General features: G+C 41.4%; 1 protein-coding gene across 1 annotated transcript in view; it reads right to left on the reverse strand.

Annotated features, from left to right (window-relative positions):
- TOP2B (DNA topoisomerase II beta) overlaps positions 1-14462 on the reverse strand; it is a 28853-nt gene extending 14391 nt beyond the window's left edge. Inside the window, exons 1-12 of the mRNA XM_053466179.1 lie at positions 13872-14462; positions 9370-9540; positions 8058-8148; positions 6887-6950; positions 6073-6218; positions 4650-4747; positions 2527-2739; positions 2278-2451; positions 1677-1778; positions 1422-1559; positions 873-1011; positions 95-252 (exon numbers count right to left, since the gene is read on the reverse strand). Coding sequence (XP_053322154.1) covers positions 95-252; positions 873-1011; positions 1422-1559; positions 1677-1778; positions 2278-2451; positions 2527-2739; positions 4650-4747; positions 6073-6218; positions 6887-6950; positions 8058-8148; positions 9370-9540; positions 13872-13934 — 1557 coding nt within the window. The 5' untranslated portion in view covers positions 13935-14462. The remainder of the gene's footprint in view (positions 1-94; positions 253-872; positions 1012-1421; positions 1560-1676; positions 1779-2277; positions 2452-2526; positions 2740-4649; positions 4748-6072; positions 6219-6886; positions 6951-8057; positions 8149-9369; positions 9541-13871) is intronic.
- Between the last annotated feature and the right edge of the window lie 870 nt (positions 14463-15332).

Below are 15332 nucleotides of genomic sequence, written 5' to 3' on the forward strand. Positions count from 1 at the left end.
AATTTAAGAAGGAAAGAGTTGAACAAACTGGGGAGTGAATGACTGGAATGGGAAAGCACAAACATATACATATAAAATGCATTTCTCTTGTTACCTGTTTGTGGGAGGCTTCTCTGACGTTGAGGATTTTCCCTCTGAGAGGAAACACACCATACCGATCTCTTCCTATGACCCCCAAGCCAGAAACTGCCAGGGATTTGGCAGAGTCTCCCTCCGTTAAAATCAGAGTGCAGTCGAGGGAATGTTTGCCACCTACGCAGAAACCAATAAGGAAAAATTAAGCAAATGAAAAGCAATAGAAGTAGTTCTTCCTTACATAGATGTGTAGCGGGTTACCGGCTGGGTAACACCACTTTTGTTCAATTACAAAAACCTGAATCTTATGATCGAGGCCTCAGACCTCAGATGCGGCAGTGCCGGCTAAGCCTAGGGGCTTGTCACTCACCAACGCCACACTATTTTAGTGTGAGACTGCTATTATTAGTTGTTTCCAACAAAACTATTGGCCAACAGTATTGACCAACATTCTTAAAACCATCCATTAGAAGCAGAGTCCACATAGATGTACGAGGAAAACCTCAGTCTCCCAATACAGAGTGGATATGCGCAGCCGGTGCTGAGTAAGGGAAATTGCTCACACCTTCTCACCACCCTGGAGGTTTAGGGTTTCTCTTATTACCATTATTGATCATATTCTGCAGCGCCGTACAATGAGATTCTCTTATTACACCACTAGTAATGATAGTACATTGGCAAGTGCAGAGCTCCAATGAGTTGATTATTGAAGGGGGTTACAAGGATGGGTATGCTTGCGCAACACTGAAGATCACAGACACCGTGAGGACATCTGTGCATTTGGTGGCAGCTCTTACCAGCATCGTTGGCGTCATCCAGTTTGGGGATGCCTTTTATTTTACTGTGTTTCACAGATGAACATTTCTTGTTTAGCTGCGTCTGGGCCTTGAATTTAACCCAATTCAAGATACTCTCCACTATGCCACAATTTGAAGCCTTTAAGGGGAATTAAAAACAGAGGGGGGGTTATCAAACATGGCCAATGACATACAGGAATACTTTATGTGACTTTTAATGTTAATGAACAAACACTGCTTTTAGCATAATTAAATTAATTAACTCAAATTGCTACTGCTTTTTTTCAATCCGTTTAATTGTTTCAGAATTTTTAGGGAACAGAAAGCAGGTCAGTGTTCCCCATCACATAAGATATGTTGGACTTCTAGTACACTTATGTGTGATGTTAGCAGTAAGCAAGATGAAAAATAATTCATGTTAATTGTCTTAGACAAATACTATGGTATATGGAGTCTAGTTCTACATCAGCAACAAATAAGTGAATAACTCAGAATAAAAAATACAAAAAAGGAAGAGGAAAAAAAAGGGAGAGTTCAAGAAAACCTTACCGCTTTAGTGAATTTTTCAGACAGTGGACACTTTGAACCAAAACTCTTGGGCTGAAGAGTCATGTTTTCTTTTGTCTGGGAGTCAAAGGTGGGGTTTTCAATCAAACAATTGACAAAAACCCAAATGTGATTCTTCACCTACCAAAAAAACAAACACAAAACAAACGTTATATAGAGATCTACATAATAATCTCAGGGGAGTGTAATTAAAGGTGGAAACAATTGTCAAAACAGTTTCTTAAAGGAAAAAAATACCTGGAAAGGCTTCACTGAAACCCCAGCTTTGTTTTTCTTCTTCACAACTTCAATGAGTTTCGAGACAATTTGGTCAACAACATAATCTACATGCCTACCACCCTATAAAACAATAAAAAGAAAGAAAGGAAAAGTGGTTAGCAAGTAACTTCATAGGATCAGTTTAACAGCACAGATGTGAACCGTGACAAATAAATGCCAAAATCCGGGGCAAGGCTACTGATAAATACACATTCTGCTTAAAACGGGCTACAAAAGAGACAAACACTAGTGTAAATAATCAAAGGTGATCATTATTGACCTTATTTGCATACGCCTACCCAGAATCCCTTGGGGTTGTGGCAGCACCATGAGATTTCTGAGGGAAAAACAAGCTTTCTGGCTTGTCTACGCAATGCAAAGTGAAGAGATTAGGAGTATTTGGAACGATATGAATGCAATACTTTACAAGAAACATCTTGTTTTTAACAAATAGCGGATGAGAAAAAGGAAAAGGACCCTCTGGCCAACCAAAAAGAAAGCAGAGGAAGGAGCAAACGTAAGGAAATAATTGCTGAACTGAACGAAAACGTTATTCAAAAGTGCCCAGAAGCAGACTTACCTTTGTGGTAGCGATACTGTTTACAAAACTGATTTGCTGGAATCCCTTCTCACTCAAGGTTAAGCATACATCCCACCGTTCATTCACAACTTCGTGAATAACTTTCAGCGAGACGCCAGTTTCATCTAGTTTGTCCTTTACGTAAAGATCTACGTAGCTACGGAATCCGTTCACCTAAAAGCAGAAGAGATGGTTGGCACAGCGCTCGAGACACGTGGACTTTAGAGCGTTCAGGAAAAAAGGACTTACTGGAAGTTTTTTCCCATTCAACATGACTTTTACGCCTTTGCAAGAGCCGGCAACATCGTACGCCCGCCGTGTCAGGAGGGCCACAATGTCCTTGTCCAGTTTCTCCATTTTAAATTTGGCCAGGTCGGGCTGGAATGTAATACACGTGTAGTCATCGCCATCAAAGTGTTTTATCTTGGGCTCAGTGGATTTTAGCATATTATTTGACCATGTCTGTGTAGAAAGGAAAAAAAAGCACTAAGGAACAGAACACTTTATAAAATAAACCAAGAACCACCTTCAAGATTATTAAATCAGAGTATTTGGCAGACGAATGATAACAGGCAAAAGCAGTCACAGTATTGCAATATCACACATGACCTCTACTAGCATTTTAAGTCGCGTTGCTGCAGGAATCAACGATAGTAGCAGAGGAGTGTGAAAGACTTGTCGAGGCAACAAAGGAGGTAATGATATATGTGGCAGAAAAGTTTACAGACATACAGAAGACTTGATATTGTAACAGGACATTGGCTGGAGCCTCGGGTACAAAAATATACTGTAGAGTAACCTACAGTACTTACTTTCTTCCCATGGGCTAAGGCTCTCCTCCTCACTTATCACCTCTTCCTTTTCCCGTCTACAAGATTTCACTCGGTCTGCCCCATATCTCTGGAATCTACTTCCACCAAACCTCCACCATCTCTCCCAACATTCAAGAAACATCTCAAAACTCACTTCTTTAGAGAAGCCGCACCGTCTTAGCTGCTAGAGCTTCCCTGTCACTGATACAACCACCACACTACCTCTCACCCTTTCTCTATGCCTTATGTTTGTCACCCTATTCCCTCAGGATTGTAAGCTTATGAGCAGGGCTCTCTCCACCTAATGTATTGGTTTGTCTTAGTCTGTCAATTCTCGTCTTGTCATAACCCTTGAATATATGTATATTATTAAGTGTTGCTTATATTGTTGGCGCTATATAAATAAAAAATAAATGAAAAATGATGCGTAGTTTAAAGAACATCCATGACCCTTCTACCCCCTGCACCGCATGGTAACTAAGACCCTACTCTTTTGACACATGAGCAAGATACTGTTCATTGTAGCCAATGGCCAGGGTAGGGGTGATCAATGCGAAATCTGGTACATGTGAAGGCACAATAGATGAAGATGTGTCTTTGAGAGGGGAAGCTTTACCAACAGTGCTGCCGGCAGGTGGACACAACACAAGAGAAAAAGCAGCATTTTGAAAATCTGATTGGTGTAAAGAAAATAATTTTACAAACATATTAGTTGATCACTTTCGAGGGGAAATCATCAGTCTGTGTTGCCCCCAATGCCTAAATAAAATATGGATGAAGAAAATGTTTCACACCATGCACTTATTTATTGTTTTATATAGCGCCATCAAATAGAGCTGTACTTCTAATAGAACAAAATCACAACTAATAAGCTTCCAATTAAAACCTGAATATTTTTGTTTGTATTAAAAGAAATTAAATTGTACCGATTGGAGGAAAATAAACTGCACTTAATCACAAGCTTAAAAGGAAATGTTAAGAAACGTAAAAAGACTCTCACATCGTCAGTATATAAACGAGAGTCCATGTCGTGAACCGCTGCCAAATATCATCGGTTACTAATTGCTTTGAAAAAAAGGAAAAAATATCAGTTGCTCCTTTGCCAATCTATTCCAAAAAAAAATAAAAAAAAATATGTTGGTCTGGAATGATAAAGCGAGGCTCTCCAAACAGTGTGGGAAGTTACTGCCAGCATCTAATAGACACAGAGAAGAAGTCGTATTTTAGCAGTCCCTTCTATTTCCTTAAAAATAAAATTATCTGTAAATCGTGGGAAGGGACCAAAAAGGCAAGAATTTTCATTGAATTAATTTGCTCATTCTCGCTGTGCTCCTCATCATTTAACTATGCGATTGCTGGCTTGTGGATAGACAGCAATGGTGATTCCAGAAGGTTGCGTTCAGGTGTCCTGTTTTTTTTTTTTCTTCTTCACATTAAATGATGATTGATGAAATAATATACCTGAAGCCTTTTCCATTTGGAAAGAATACGGTATAAGATATTTATCATTGAACAAATCATGTGTTTTGGGATGCGGTTTAGCAACATAACCAAACCTACCTGTTTAAAGCTGTGTTTGTATTCTTTGCATGCAGTTTCAACTGTGAATTTGGTACTAAATATATTGCAAAGCTTGGCACCGTAACCATTACGACCACCTGTAAGATGAAAACAGTAATTAGTGTTTATGTACACAATATTGTGAAGCGAAATTGACATTTCAACAAGCCAGGAACTTTTGCATCCGATATACTGACATCAGCTCATGATTGGTGGCTTAATGCAACTTACGCTCTATGACCAAAAGTATTTGGACAACTGGCCATCACACCTACATGAGCTTGTTGGATATCCCATTCCAAAACCATGGGCATTACTATAGAGTCAGCTGGAATTTGTGACCATTCAGCCAAAAGAACAGTTGTAAAATCAGGTACTGATGTTGGACCAGAATGCCTTGTTCTCAACTGGCGTTCCAATTCATCCCTAAAGTGCTCAGTTGGGTTGAGGTCAGGCCTCTGTGTGGGGCGCTCAAGTTCCTTGACATCAAACTTGTCAAACCATGTGTTTATAGACATAGCTTTTTATACAGGGGTACAGTCATGCTGGAACAGTAAATGGCATTAAAAGCATACTATTCTCTAGAAAGTCTTTGCATGCTTTAGCATTCATTTTGCCCTTCACCGGAATTAAACGGGCCTAACCCTGAAACACAGCCCCAGACCAATATCTCTCCTCCACCAAACTTTGCCCTAGGCATTGCATTTCGGTAGGTAGCGTTCTCCTGGCATTTAGCATACAGATTTATCCCTCCAGATAATAAAGCATGATTCATCGCTCCAGAAAACTCGTTTCCACTACTACGGCTGACACTTGGCAACGTGCAAAAGGATCTTCAGCTTGTCAGCCCATTCCATGAAGCTGCTGAGGCACAGAGCTTGGAACTCTGTAGAGAACGATGCTACAGAGGACAAGCACACTTTACACACTTTAGAGCTCAGCGGCCCTGTTCTGTGAGTGTGCGTGGTCTACTGCTTTGCGGCAGAGTTGTTCTTTTTACTCCTAGATTCTTCCACTTCACAATAATGGCACTTACAGTGGGCCGGGGCAGATCTAGAAAGGTAGAGAGTGACTTGTGGCAAAGGTGGCATCTTATGGCAATGTCAGGTTTAAAGTCACTGAGGGCAAAGTTTGTCTATAGGGATGGCTGCCTCTGTGCTTAATTCTATACATCTGTTAGGTGTGGCTGAAACACCTAAACTCAATTATTAGGATGGGTGTCCGCATACTTTTGGTTATACAGTGTATTTCGTTATGCATAGCGCACTTAGCTCTCCTAGCAGGATAACCTTACTGAGGCTGGCCTTCCATAATGCAAATCAAAGAGATGTTAAGTTCAATGTTTCAATGTATAATTTGTTAAGCAAACACCATAAAGCAAAGTTAGAGAATGTATACAGCACTTAAATCTAGCACGCCTTACCTGTAACTTTCTTCTCATCATCATCATAGTTGCTGGAAGTTAAAAGCTGTCCAAAAATTAATGCTGGGACATACATCTTCTCCACCTTGTGTTCCACCACTGGAATCCCTTTGCCATTGTTCCATATGCTGATTATATTTGACTCGCTACACAAAGTATTTGCAGGATTAGTATCGTAGTAAATGACAGAACATTTTACTAATTATATCTATTCATAATCTGCCCTAAAGTTATTCCTCCATTCTCTTCCACCATTACAAAGGCTGTCTGAACCAATCAATAGTTTAACTGGGGAAAGGGGAAAGGAAACTATTATTATCGTGCAGAAGCTGAGAGAAGGAAGTTATGATGGCTTCTCTCACCCTGTATATATAAAAAGCTAGGTACCTAAAATATTTATTGCTTTTTCATCTGTAAACACCATTGCAAGGTCTTATGCGGAGGACTGAGCTTCTCTATGCAATATTTGGGTAAAGTGACAGATCTACAGCTTGGCTACAGTGTACTGACACAAAGAGCTCTACATATAAGCACTTTCATATACATTCGCTACATGCATATGAATTAAAGTTCATGTAGTGGCTGGAATGTTCCTTAATGGCAAGCCTGAGAAGAATATAGAAACCTCCACGTTAATGGGTACTGCACACAATGTCTGGACCAAAAACAATTATATGGCAGAACGATCTGCCCGTGAGACCTGTATTTGCTTGGCTTTACGAAAGCTCCACATTTTATTACATAGCGAAACCGCAAGGGGTATGCATATCGAGCATAATGCACAACAACAAGAAGAAAACAGACATTTACTTACGGATCAATAGAAATTTTAATGCAGCTCATATTTTTGTCTCTCTGTTTATTGTCAGCAGCATTGACTGTAAAAGTACAAACAAAAAAAGTTTAGAGGCAAGACAAGAACCTAGAATAGTAACGGACAGAAGCAATAAAAAAAACCCCACAAAACATAATAAAAATACTACTGTCATAATGGTAAAATATTTATAGTTACAAAGTTAACACACCAGCAGTTTGATTTATTTTTAACAATGAACACCTAGTATAGGTGATAGAGCCAGACTTCCATCTATAGTGAACACCTACCTATTAACCGGAGCATATGCCTGGAAAAGCAGTTATTATGGAGTCGTTCCAAAAGTTTATAAACACCAGAATAACCTGTAAGCGCTGTATACAGATTCCACATCTCGCTAAATGTAACATTATACACTAAAATGTACAGCGAGTCCAGCTGCACAACATGCTGTTTGAATGCCAAGACACTATTTGCTTGAAAGCGTTGGTGAACAATACTTTAGGATATTTCTTTTTTAAGTATTTACCAACGAAAGGAGGGAAAGTGAAGAGTAAGGGCAGTAGAAGTCTGGTATTCACTACACATGGCAATTCTGCTCGCAGGTTCTATAAAACCCTACAAGATGGGTAGCCGCTCCGATTCCTCTGATCAAAAAAGGTTCTCCCGGAGAACTGTGCCGCCAGTCACGAAGCATAAGAATACACGTTGTTGGGACGGGATATGGTTTGTATAACCATTTTAACAGGGGAAAGGGATTTGACTTACACAGGAAACAGGAAAGGTTTAACAAAATTAACACATAACATACTAGCAAGCGACAATGCCAGCACCAGAGTAATTTCTTGAACATGGACAAGACTGTGAGTCAATGTGAATACGCATAGAAATGGAAACCATTACAGTCCCAATAATATAACTATAACCAACAAAAACATAGTAATGTATACATTAATTACAGCAATAAACTAAAAACAGAGAAAATATAATAGCACACATATAACCCCACATTAACCGGACTGTGTTGTGTTATAACCAAATTAGTCTTTTCCCCCCAATCACCTTAATGTGACAATACAGTATTTTGTATTTGAATGACAAATGTAAACACCAGTATCTCTACAGCTGGCCCAATTCCAATCAAAATAATCATTTTTAAAAATGTACTCACCAAGAATTTCATCAAATATCTTGTATAATCCTGGCACGTAAGTAATATCGCGACAATTAATTCCAATATCTTCATCATAAACCCACATTGTCTAAACAAGGGGAATAAACATCTGTGTCAATAACGCTCATACTATCAAGAGAAAACAAAAACTGTTTGCAACTCACACACAAACCTTAAAGACCACTTCATACGAATGAAAATCTCTCACTTAATGGGTCACCTACAGAAAGGATATTGACGTAGCGGTCTCAGAAGAAGATTGCAATACCGTTTGGTTGGGTAACATACATAGAGAAAAACACATAATCATACAAGCTGTAGGGACCTGAGGGGTTCATGAAGAAATGACCTCCAAAGTTTTAACGCTCATGAGACTCTACATCTTACTGTATGAATGTCGGTCATTTAAAAGCGTCAGAACCTTTAAAAGGGATCACGGTGTATGAGTACGGTGTCACTTGGTGTAACTCGATCACATATACTGTACTAGCGGGATGTTCCTCACACATGAACCTGGTGACTGAACTCCTTTACTTTTCCGCAGCTCTGCTTCTTCTCTTGCCTCCTCTTGTTTTATCTGTCCTCTTCTTTGTTCACCTGCTTTTCTCGGGTATCCGCCCTGTTATGCAGGTACTTTCGCAAAGGGTCGGAGCCTCCGCGCACACACTCTCCCCCGATCGGAGGAACGAGGAGAGGCTGTCCCTGTAGTGTCTTTTTGTGGAAGTACTCCAAGAAGCCAGAATATTGCAGAGGGGTTTGTGGAGAGGCGCAGAAACGTTTCTCTTTCTCTGCGAGTCTGTCTGCAAACTTCTGGCCTCTTGCAGTACTTCCGCAAAAAAGGTGAAGCCCCAGCACACAATACAGGCACGGAGGCTCTGTCCTTTCTCGGTAGTACATGCATAATCGAGCCGATACCGGGGCAAAGTGGATGAAGAAAGAAGATAGAAGAACAAGAGGCAAGAGAAGAAGCGGAGCTTCAGAAAAGGAGCCGGGCCACATGGAAGCAGCCAGCGGAAAAAGCATGGAGACTTTGTGAGGAAGGGGGTGTGAATGAGAGCGTGAGAGCAATGAGAGCGTGAGAGCAATGAAAGCAAAAAACAGTGGTTTTGATTTTCTTCCCCAATACAGTTGTTTATATTTAGGCATTTTCTTTTTTTCTTCCATTAAGATCCAAATTTGGGGGTCGTTTTATAACCAAGCAAATACAGGGCAAAACTGCACGTGTTTAATCGAGCCACGGCTAGGCTTTCAAAATAAAAATCTACAGTTTTTTTTTGGTTTGTTTGTTTTTTTTAGGGACAGCATTTACCTGTGTTACCGGCTCCACAGACCCAATGTATGTGTCCGGTCGGAGCAGTATATGTTCCAGCTGCGTCTTCTTCTGGTAAACTCTTTCTACGGACATTTTTTTGGAGTCATTCTTATTATTGCTTTCAGCTTCTTCTGCTTTTTTGGCGGCATTGTTCTGATCAAACAGGGTCTGAGCGGGAAAAAGAGAACATCTTAAACAAAAACCATTTACATTCCCACTTAGACATAAATCAAAAATATAATTGTACTTTAAGCAGAACAGGATTCTGGAGCACTACAAGATTCTGCTCCAGGCCAGCTCTCATTACCAGCTGCATGCCACAAACTTCATGTTTTATGTAACAGAGTGCTTATGGTACAATATAGTTACATAGTTACATAGGCTGAAAAAAGACATGCGTCCATCAAGTTCAGTCTTTCCTATATCTGTTAATTTGTTGCTGTTTGATCCAAAAGAAGGCAAAAAAAACCCCGGTTTCGCTCTTTCCAATTCTGCACTAACCAGGGAAAAAAATTCTTTCTTGACCCCAAAATGGCAGTCAGATTTCTCCTTGGATCAATAAGCTGTTTCCCCATAATTAAAGATTATATGCCTGAATATTATGTTTTTCCAGGTATCCATCCAGTTGCAGTTTAAACGTCTGTACAGACTCTGATAAAACTACCTCTGCAGGCAGAGAATTCCACATCCTTACTGTCCTTACTGTAAAAAACCCTTTCCTCTGCTTTAGTCTAAATCTCCTTTCTTCCAGTCTAAACGCATGACCACGTGTCCTATGCATAGTCCTGTTTATGAACAGATTTCCACACAATGGTTTGTATTGGCCCCGAATATATTTATATAATGTTATCATATCCCCTCTGAGGCGACGTTTCTCTAAACTAAACAGATTTAAATTAGTTAACCTTTCTTCATAACTATAGTGCTCCATTCCTTTTATTAATTTTGTAGCCCGCCTCTGCACCCTTTCTAGTGCTATGATATCCTTCTTTAGAAAAGGTGCCCAAAATTGCACAGCATACTCAAGGTGCGGCCTTACCATTGATTTATACAGAGGCAAAATGATATCTTTATCCCGCGACTTGATGCCCCTTTTTATACACGACAATACCTTACTGGCCTTAGCAACCGCAGACTGACACTGCACATTGTTGCCTAGTTTGTTGTCTATAACAATTCCCAAATCCTTCTCATTTGTCGTTACCCCTAATTCACTACCGTTTAGGGTGTAGGTTGCTTGTGCATTCGCTATAGAAATATAGAACACAGCTGGGCAAAGTGGCAAGGCTCAAACTCAGATCGCTGAGCCGGCTCAAACGCCTCATTCTGGCCCTTAATCACATCCATATGGACGCTCCTTATGCAATAGCTCAGCTCATATATGTCAGGCAACGCAAGGTTGGCTTCCAGACAGTTTGAGGAGCCGGACTGGCCCTGCTAACAACGTTAACGGTTATGAGGACACAGAAGGCCCCCACTAGGTGCAGCATAAAAGCAGACAACGCGCACAATAGTGTAATCTTCAACAGTATTATGTAAACGACCACCAAAAACAAAGGGATAGCTACAATCCAAGGGAAATTAAAATATGTGGAACCCGCAACGAGTCACGCGTTCATTCTCCTTCTGCAAAAACAGCCTTTTATTTCCATACATTTCGAAACCTGGTTTGGTGGTAGGTTTACGTTAATACCATCCACCTACCGTAAAGCATACATATATACAGACGCCACTGGATTAAATAGTTATAGATGCTTCCATCATAACATAGGATCACTTCTTTAGTTCGTAAACATTCTCATATTGATTTATGGGAACGGACACTGAATTGGAAAAGCGAAGGAGATTTGGGAAAGCGGCAGATCACCTTTAAGCAGAAATGATCTCCTGTTACATATCGGGAAGGCTGTGCGTAGGGTTGCTTGGCCGTGCACACTGTTGGTGTTGGTGAAACACGCTAGTGACTAATGTAGTTCATAGACGTCTTGTGTGCAGATACAAGCTTGAAAACATAGATAATATATTTTGACAAACACAATGCTCATAAATTAAGTTTTGCTCCTAGTGTAGCTCGGTCGCCCGGTTGTGTATCGATGCACTTAAAACATTCCCAAATCCACAAGGAAGAGTCTGTGGACACCGACTGGTATTAAAGACGCGTTACCGACATCTTCAGGTATCGTCCGGGTTTAATAAACTGCCTATTTTCATAACAAATTGCTGGAGACAAGCTGAAAGCCATTTCAACAAATTAGCTTCATAAATAACCTACTTCACAAAGCTTGCCGGCACAGAGCACAAACTAAACAAGGCTGTTAATTTATACAACGTTAAGGAGGAGGAAAAAGACGCGCCAGCATACAGAACAAGTAGCGAGTGTCGGAGCGAAGTAACAATGAAAAAACATCTCTTATTTGAGGGAGAAGGCATTTGCAGTTTTACGCACACGGTATGTGGACCTCAGACATAAACGACCAGTAATGAGCAGAGGAGAAGTGCAACGGGAGCGGAGGAGAAGCGCAACGGGAGCGGAGAAGAAGCGCAACGGGAGCGGAGGAGAAGCGCAACGGGAGCGGAGGAGAAGCGCAACGGGAGCGGAGGAGAAGCGCAACGGGAGCGGAGGAGAAGCGCAACGGGAGCGGAGGAGAAGCGCAACGGGAGCGAAGGCAGGCTAACCACTCATGTGCACTGTGATAAAGTCACACTTTATTATTTATATATTACGCAGAGATATTAGCCATAACACACAAGATAAGGAGCTGGTTGGTTTTATTCATCTTCCAAACAGTTTGCGTTAATGAGGTGTATGGCCGCACAGCCCGTGTGACAAAGGTTCCAACAGGCCAACCACAAAGACATCACATCAACATGATTGCCACAGCTCCAATCAGCAACATCCTTCTACTGGTTGCTATGGTGATAAGACCATTTGTCAAACTTTGCATCAGAACCCCTTTTCCGACATAACCCCGCTGTGCCTTTAAATTGTTGAAAAACAGATGGATCTGAAAAGAAACGATCACAAGACACTACACTATCCAGTTGAATTAATGCATGCCCACCAACTATACAGTAACTTGGAAATAAATCTTAAATTTTACATAAACTACACAATCTGATTGGCCTCAAGCTCATTGGTTAGGAGAGGAGCAGAAGCTATGGGGCTCCTAGTCCTCAAACCCTTTCCGCATTACAGACCTCATTCCGTATTCTACCTGGACAATGCTGCGACAATAAAGTAGTTGGGTCCTCATGAGTCTAGGTTACCACACAAACTTCCTATAACAAGGAACATAAACCAAATGGTTTTTCCCTAAAAAAAGTTAATTGTTATCAATGAATGATCTCTTTGCATTAAACATACATTACAAAACACCAAGAGAGGTCTTATTGGGTCAGATTGTTTCATAAATACGTTGAAGCCTCCTTTGAAGAGAGTTTTACATGATGGGGAGTGAAGAAGTCAAGATGAAACTTTGGCACTGGGGCCAATATAATCATGATAAGCATAATACAGAGGCCTGTGATAGATATCCAATTTAAAACTGGACGCAAGGCTCTCACAAGACCCCTGTTCCTCCCACATAAGAACTTTGTATATCTATTAACTTTGAACATCAACCAATGAGTTATTTATATCCAATGGTGATAATGGTGTTTCTTTGCATCCTAACTGGACAGCTAGCACAATGGGTGCATATATTTGGCAATCTCACTTAAAAACCTAAACAAGAGGCATGAAGTAAGGCCTCAAACCCCGTAGGATGCTCCTCATTGTCCTAAACGTAGACTGGAAAGTGCAGTAGAGGACAAGTGGTGGCACAGAAGACCTGAAACAGATACATAGAACTTGACTGCAGGTAAGAACCATTCGGCCCGTCTAGTGCGTTAAAGACTCAATCAAACCTTAAATAGTCCCTGGTCTCATCTTAGACCCTGAACATCTATATACCATCACATGCATGTTTAGGTCCCTCACCGTGTTCAAATCTACCCCTATAGCATCATGTTTAGACCCCTCGACTGCCTTAACCTCTACCCCTACAGCATCATGTTTAGACCCCTCACTGTGTTAACATCTAGCGTTACAGCATCATGTTTAGGCATTGACGCGACATATACTCCGGCACAGTGGGGGGCAAACTGCATTAAAGCTCTCACACAACACAAAGAAACACAGCAGTGTTTCCCACCACACAAAAAAGCAACACCACCAGATCATTAGCTAGCTGAGGACCAAGATCCAAGAAGATGAAACACAAAGTGCCCACCAGGCATCCCTTGACACAGAGAAACAGATGCCCTTTTACTGAGCTGACCTGGAAGCAGCATCCTCACATAACTCAAGGTCCCAATGATGAGGCCTCCATGTCTCAACTGCTAGAAAGCAGAGTCTCCAATGAAAGCCCTGCCGCTAGGGGGCATCCCCGGGCTTTACCTCATAATAGCTTATTTCTCATTCACATCATACTTAACCAGGCTAGGTATCCATGACTTACCACCCAGGTGAGCCCCCCGCTTCCCCCTCCAGCTGCTCCTCCTCCTCCGGCAGATTTAGACATCTTTTCGGTCCTCCTCCCAGAGAAATGCAGTAAAAATGCGTATTAATAAATGAAGCAGAGAAATAAAAGAATAGGGCTCCGGCTCCTATTGTGCAGTCGAGCTCCTCCCCCAGATGTGCGGCTCTCCTCCTCCAAGATGCGAACACACACAACACAGATACAGGGGTCTTTCCTTCCTCTTTTCTCTCGTCTCTTGGAAAAGGGCCCGCGGCCTCAGGTTGTACGACACACCGGGGATGAGGCCTATCCGTAGGCACAGTCTTTGATGAATGGTTTACGTATTAGCTAGTAAGCTCGGTCCCTCCGGCGCCTTCGACGTTAATAAATTAATTTAAAATCATTTAAAAACAATATTTTAAAAAGAGAGGGGTCCTGTAAAAAGGCTACAGAGACCCTCTAACGGAATGGGCAGCGTCATGTGTACCGGGAGGGTATAAGACGCTCTGCGCCGTGCATTAAACACGGACAGGACAGCACAGGCACAGTCCGCGGACCTGACCCCCGGTTACCCCCTCCTCTTCCTCCCGCAGACAATACACAGCGCCGCTTCCGCTCTCCGCAGCTACACACACAGAGGCCCGGGAACGGCCAGTAGCCAATGGCAGCGCTCCGATCGCGTAGCGTCACGACCTAGTGGGCGGAGCTACCTTCTCCTAGAATGGCAGTCTTGATGTGGGCGTTGATCGTGACAATGACGTCACAGCAAGGGAACCACTGGATGGAATGGTTGGCGGTGGAAGTGAAATTGAAGCCGTGAATGAAGCCGGGATGGTAATCTATACATTACAGCAAAGGGAGAGGGAGCTATACCGGAATCCGGAATATTATGCCAGTGGTGCGAGCTGCACGTGAACGTAACGATAGGAACTACGACTGATGATGGGCCTGTGTTCTGCAAACCAACACCTTGGGTTGGCTAATGTAACAATTAATAAATAAAATGAATAATATTAATAATAAGCTATAATGCAGGCAGTGCTTTACATACGACTTAAAAGAACCAGACTCCATATAATCTTCTCTTTTAATTGAAGGGACAAGGGGAAAATATATATATATATATATACATATATACATATATACACACAGACATATATATTTTAAAAAATAAATAAGTATTGCAATATAAAATAATACCTAACTGGACTCTTTTTTCAGGACAAGCTTTCGAGAGTATTCGAAAGTATTGCTTTAGACTTGAGTCCGATAAAAAGGTGTTATTTTATATTACAATGCTTGTTTCAGAATAGTGTATGAGGTTCTGGTAGGGTCACTGTATAGGATTGGGGGCACCACAACTCTTTATTCAGTAGAGGCTCCTATGATGATGTCAGGACATATGGGCACCCATTGAAAATATTGGCCCTATGCAAGGAACAGGTCATTGAGAGTATAGGG

Source organism: Spea bombifrons, chromosome 5, assembly GCF_027358695.1.
Source record: "Spea bombifrons isolate aSpeBom1 chromosome 5, aSpeBom1.2.pri, whole genome shotgun sequence".
Taxonomy (NCBI): Eukaryota; Metazoa; Chordata; class Amphibia; order Anura; family Pelobatidae; genus Spea; species Spea bombifrons.